General features: G+C 35.6%; 1 protein-coding gene across 1 annotated transcript; it reads left to right on the top strand.

Annotated features, from left to right (window-relative positions):
• Positions 1 to 4,205: 4,205 nt before the first annotated feature.
• Positions 4,206 to 5,871, top strand: LOTGIDRAFT_163434 (hypothetical protein; the record flags this gene model as incomplete). The annotated part of the gene is made up of 2 exons (XM_009059508.1): positions 4,206 to 4,323; positions 5,501 to 5,871. 2 exons carry the CDS (start codon positions 4,206 to 4,208, stop codon positions 5,869 to 5,871), a joined length of 489 nt encoding a protein of 162 aa, XP_009057756.1.
• Between the last annotated feature and the right edge of the window lie 129 nt (positions 5,872 to 6,000).

Raw genomic sequence — 6,000 nt, 5'->3', positions numbered from 1 at the left:
CCCCCGCCCCGGTGATCTGCGCCCATGGCTTTTATCAATCTGGAGCTGGAGAAACGTAGTATACCTTAAACTATAACCAATTCGCTAGATCTCCTTGATAAGATTCTCCTCTTCAATAGCAAAACAGTCTTCATAAACCACATTGCCTTGCCAATGAGGCTATAGCTATCTCCAGACACGTCTCCCTCACTAGAAAACACCTGACTTACACTCTAATAACCTTTGCTAAATGAAGGTCAAGTAAAAGTCTAACGTTATCCCGTGGCTGGATTTTGGGACACCAAACTTTTCTCTTAGCTTTAGAGTCAATATGTAACCTATCAAACGTCAATGGAAACATTATTCAGAGACAATCCGTATGATGCACACTCACGTCGCCTGTTTATTTATCAAACATTAGGATAAATCTACATCACACTAGTATGCCAAAGTAAATTGGTGACAGTACTGTGGTCACATGGTACATTGCCTCAGTAACGGTCACAAAGAACAATTGGTCACAATAACATGATAGTCACATGGTAAATTGGTCACAATAACATGATAGTCACATGGTAAATTGGTCACAGTTATTTTGTCACATGGTACATTGGTCACAGTAATATTGTCGCAAGGTAAATTGGTCACAGTTATTTTGTCACATGGTACATTGGTCACAGTAATATTGTCACATGGTAAATTGGTCACAGTTATTTTGTCACATGGTACATTGGTCACAGTAATATTGTCGCAAGGTAAATTGGTCACAGTAATATTGTTACGAAGTACATTGGTCACAGTAATATTGCCTCATAGTACATTGGTCATAGTAATATGGTATCATAGTACATTGGTCACATTAATATTGTCACAAGGTAAATTGGTCACAGTAATATGGTCACAAGGTAAATTAGTCACAGTAATATTGTCTCATAGTACATTGGTCACAGTAATATGGTCACAAGGTAAATTGGTCACAGTAATATGGTCACATGGCAAATTGGTCACAGTTATTTTGTCACATGGTACATTGGTCACAGTAATATTGTCGCAAGGTAAATTGGTCACAGTAATATTGTTACGTAGTACATTGGTCACAGTGATATTGTCGCAAGGTAAATTGGTCACAGTAATATTGTTACGTAGTACATTGGTCACAGTGATATTGTCTCATGGTAAATTGGTCACAGTAATATTGTCTCATGGTAAATTGGTCACAGTAATATTGTCTCATGGTAAATTGGTCACAGTATAATACAGTGTATTACAGTGGGTACCTGAGAAGCTTTGGGGAACAAATTTTGTAAAATGTATTATGATAAACAATAGGTAATTGAAAAATGTTTGTCGAATGTGGACAATTTCGTGGTTTTTAACAATATCTGGAATATAAACCACTGTAATCTGTGAAACTTTCGCTTTACTCTTTGTTTTATTCCAGTGGCTGCGATAAGACAATCGGAAGCGTATAAAGGGTAGAGTATAGACTATAGAGGGTAAAATAAGGTGAGGAACCAAAGGTAAAAGTGGTAGAATCTGCAGCTAGACCAAAATAAGTAACTTATTACATATAGCCCCGTTACACCGGACCGCCACCATTTGCGATCTTATAGCGACATGAAATGTACTAGTCGCGGTCAAACGTAAGGAAAACTAGAGCAAAAGTCCCTGAAAAATTACTAAATTAAGAATAGTCGACCTCTAACCGCAAGTTATGCGACCATATTACGATCTAACGTTTACTGCGTGTACTGCGCTTTATACAGTATATTATATACTATTGTGTAACAGTAACTGGGTAGTAAGAACGCACGGTCTGGTGTGAAGGGGCCTTAAAGAAAACATTTTACAATCTCTTTAAGTTTGAGATTAAGTGTCGGTTTGATGTCACCACGCCATAACTGACCTCTGATACTTGGAAATCAATTAGAAAGTTCCCTCCCTTTCCGCCCATCGGAGTTATAACCCTATAAATACCATTAATCATACACCATTTAAAATATTAGACCAGTCGATTCCACAACTATAGCCTGCAACTATCAACTTTCATGAATTATTAGTACCGTTTTAATTTTAACAATGGTTTGAAAGTTGGACAGCGTGCTGTAATTTATATTAGACTATTTGAAGTTTGGAGATCTTAAAGTGATATTAGATTCATACAAGGTAACTTTTTCTCTGTTTGTCAATAATTTTCTTTTTTTATTTATGTTTTTCTGTATATTTTCGGGGTTAAGTAAAATTTTTCACTGAATGTTTTTAAATTGACAAGATGTCCGTCGATAAAATTATAATAGATATTTTGAAAGAACGCAAGAAATTAAGTTCAGGAAAAACCTTTGTGATACCTGATATTATTATTTTATCAATATTTCATTAATTATCAAATCATAATAAGACACAATATGAAATGTGTTTATCCATAAAAAATGAAAATGTTTCAAGGGTGAAAATTGTTTGTTATCTTAAGGGCAACTTTATTTTTTCCGACTCAGGACATATTACGTCCCTTTAAAATTCACAATCATACCCCGGAAAGTTTCTATCAATCTGACAAATTCAAGATCAGGCGTTGTTTTCCTAAAAGCTCTGTATTCTATGTGGAGTCAAATTTATGTAAGAGTTTGGTCATTCGTGGATAAAAGTTGAAAATCACGATTGATTGTGTTTTTGGGTAATAAAAGCTCGTATTCGCTACCCGCTTTATTAATAATAATAATAAACTCGTTATTTTAAAGATGGGTTTCCTTGTGTTTTAGTGTCAAATTAAGCAAACTATTTGATTAATTGGTGTTTCTAATGAATTATCATGTATTCCTCATCATATCTTTATGTTCTATATGCTCATTTTTGATCGGTCACTCATTGGAATTCTGCTGATATAATTCTCTTCTAATTCATAATTTATGAATTAATTATGGACATATGAGACAAACTGGTATTTTTCCAAGTCATTAGAACACCTCTATTTTCTATTCATATAAGTATTAACATTTTCATATTCATAAATGAAAATAAGGGAACCCGTCTTTAAATGGTTCAGAATTAGGCCCAATGCACAAGAACATGGATTTGTCTAACATTCATCCTATGGAGTAAAACTTTTAACTGTGTTTTTAAAAAAAAATGATTTTTTTAAGATAATTGGGCCATTATGTATCTTGTGATCCTTTAATATGTATATTTCCATATTTTGAAATAAATTGGGGATTATAACTCATTTTAACTAAATGGAATATAGATAATAAAACAGATATAAATCTCAATTCAGAATTAGATAATGGCGTATTTATTCCTTTCCAATGGACCAAGTTGTTATCTTAGTTTAATCAAGAATAATGGCAAAAGTCACGGTATATATGCCAGACGTAGAGTCAAATATCAGCCGTGAACATATTCTATAAGCTAATCTTCGGATGCTAAGATTTTAAAAGGATTTTAAATGTTTCTCTGTAAATAAATGGAGGTGTTAAAGAGATTGTAAATATCGTCTGGTTTGTGTGAGGTACAACACCCACGGTTTATTACAAACCCATTATAATAACAGTTTCATTAATTAGACGCGTTGAAGTCGAAAACGAATGGGTCTATGTTGAAATCTATATCCTCCCGGACCTTCTCATTCGATCCCGACAGGGATCGAAGTACCACCCGCTATCCCGGAGCTTCTGGTTCGAACCTGACAAAGATCGAAGTACCACCCGCTATCCCGGAGCTTCGTGTTCGAACCTGACATAGATCAAAGTACCACCCGCAATCCCGGAGCTTCGTGTTCGAACAGGACAAAGATCGAAGTACCACTCGCAATCCCGGGGCTTCGTGTTCGAACCTGACAAAGATCGAAAATCACCCGCAATCCCGGAGCTTCGAGTTCTATCCCGACGTATATTTTAAATCTGGCTTCCCATTAACTGGGATTCAGGCCAAATTTGAAATAGAGTAAGAGAAGGCTAACTCTGAGTTTCTGTCAAAATTGACCTAAATCATGTTGTATGCCTCCTGAATAATTAACCATAAGCGTAGTCACCCACAGAAACATACCCAACAAAAACATCTCGATCTGCATGTATATCAAACAAACAGGTCTACTGGCGATTCAAAGCACCTTATTGGATCCGTTAGAGTCGCCGGAAACGCTTATCTCGAAACTGGCCCGACTACAGCTCCATCCATTTCATCTTCTTTTTTATTTCAGCAATCCAAGACAAAACCAGCTAAAAATCAAAATGGCGGATGTCTACAGTAAATGTTTCGTAATCTTTGTTTGCTGTATACAGTTAATACGAGCACATCCTTGTGGTGAAAATCCACTGAGAGGTTTCATTTCTTTATCCCGTGTCACAGGTAAGGGTTATTCTTAGGTTTATGGGTGGGTAATATTAAAGGAACAGACGGTTTGATTTGGGTCTTGAAATATAGTCTTCAGAAGAACTCGAAATATACCAACATCGCATAATACCTTCAAAAATATCTTTTATTTCTATATATGGCAGTGTCTCAAGAAAAGACGAGTCGTCTTTGTAACTTTTAAACCTGGATAATTCTGGACAAACATAGATTTGCAGGCTAAAATTTGGACGAGGAACTGTGGACACTGATTAACTAAGCCACAAAAATCCCCGTTTCTGAGTTTTCTTAGTTTAAGAGATGGTCAAGTAAAATTGTTAGTTTTCGAGTTGGTTGTTGCTGTTCTCAGTGATATAGCGGAGTGTCTGTCGGCTTTATAAATAGTTATTATAACTAAGCTCTGTCTCCCAGTGGTCAATAATATATTACTTTTGGTTAATATGAGGAAGTGGATTTGGTTTTAGATGAATATCAATAGAATTATCACTGTTTTATCAACTTCAATTGTATATAACCGTTATATTTTCAAATGTTTTTCACCCTAACATTCAGTTCTTACACTGCTCAAGTGACGGTACCAGCCTCCCGTGACTGGGGGTACAAATAAGGGACAGACTGACTCAATGGGGGGACAACTGACGAGGCTGGATTCATTATGAGGCAACTCTGTGGGGGCGTCTTATCGCAACCCTCCCAAAAAAGCGTCTGAAACGGTTCTCTCAAGACCATCTTCCAAAAATAAATTGATTTGATGCATTCTGACATATTTTGGGGGGCAAAAACGTATAAAAATCATATATGTAAGGGCATATACTCTCTTGGCAATAAATCCCACATTGTACACTTTATGGTATTGGTGGTTTTGATACTAATAATAATAATAATTCATTCTAACATGGGAATTCAAATCTAGAAAAGTCAGACGTAAAACTACTCTCGCGTTTAGAGATTTACACTTTCTTTAATGTATATTAGCATTAATTTACATTAAACCAAAATGAACGAAATGAAGATTTTCCTCGTATAATAGTTGGTTATTGTCGACCATTCCAGTCCGCTAAACTAATTACACATGGAAAATTCTCAAGAGATTTTCAATTTCTAGTGTTGTGGGTTCGAATCCCACGACTTCCATGTCAGATTGTTAATGATTTTAATTGTGTAATTGTTGCAGGTCGAGATGTCAACAGACTGCTGGGAATCTTAGAAACTGCCAATGCGCCATTATTTAAACGAATCGAAGGCGAGTGGCAAAATTACGCTAATTGTGTTGGAATGGTGGATACCGGTTATTTTAAAAGATCTCCCGAGATATCACGAGATATGAAAGACGAGAATTCTCGAGAGTCGTCGATTTGGTTATTAAAGAAATTATATAATGGTCTGAGCGAGAACGAGAAAACAAGAGATGATAAATGGACCAATCAAAATGAGAATGATATCATAACGAAATGGTTGATGAAAAGTTTGAGCCCCGAATTTTTTAATTACAAGAAAAGGTGGAGTATAGTTCGTATACCATTAAAAAAAATCATTTTCCATTGAAATTTAACTTAAATCAGCTGTTTAAATTAGGTTGCTTGGACATTCCGAGTTGTTCATAGGATCAGTTTTAAAAGCTCTGGGATGTTCTCTCTTTCTGCCGGCAATTGTTTCGAGATTAAAATCAGCTCT

The sequence above is a fragment of the Lottia gigantea genome (assembly GCF_000327385.1).
Source record: "Lottia gigantea unplaced genomic scaffold LOTGIsca_39, whole genome shotgun sequence".
NCBI lineage: Eukaryota > Metazoa > Mollusca > Gastropoda > Lottiidae > Lottia > Lottia gigantea.
The sequence above is the reverse complement of the archived record's forward strand: the minus strand, read 5'-3'. Positions and strand labels throughout refer to the sequence as shown.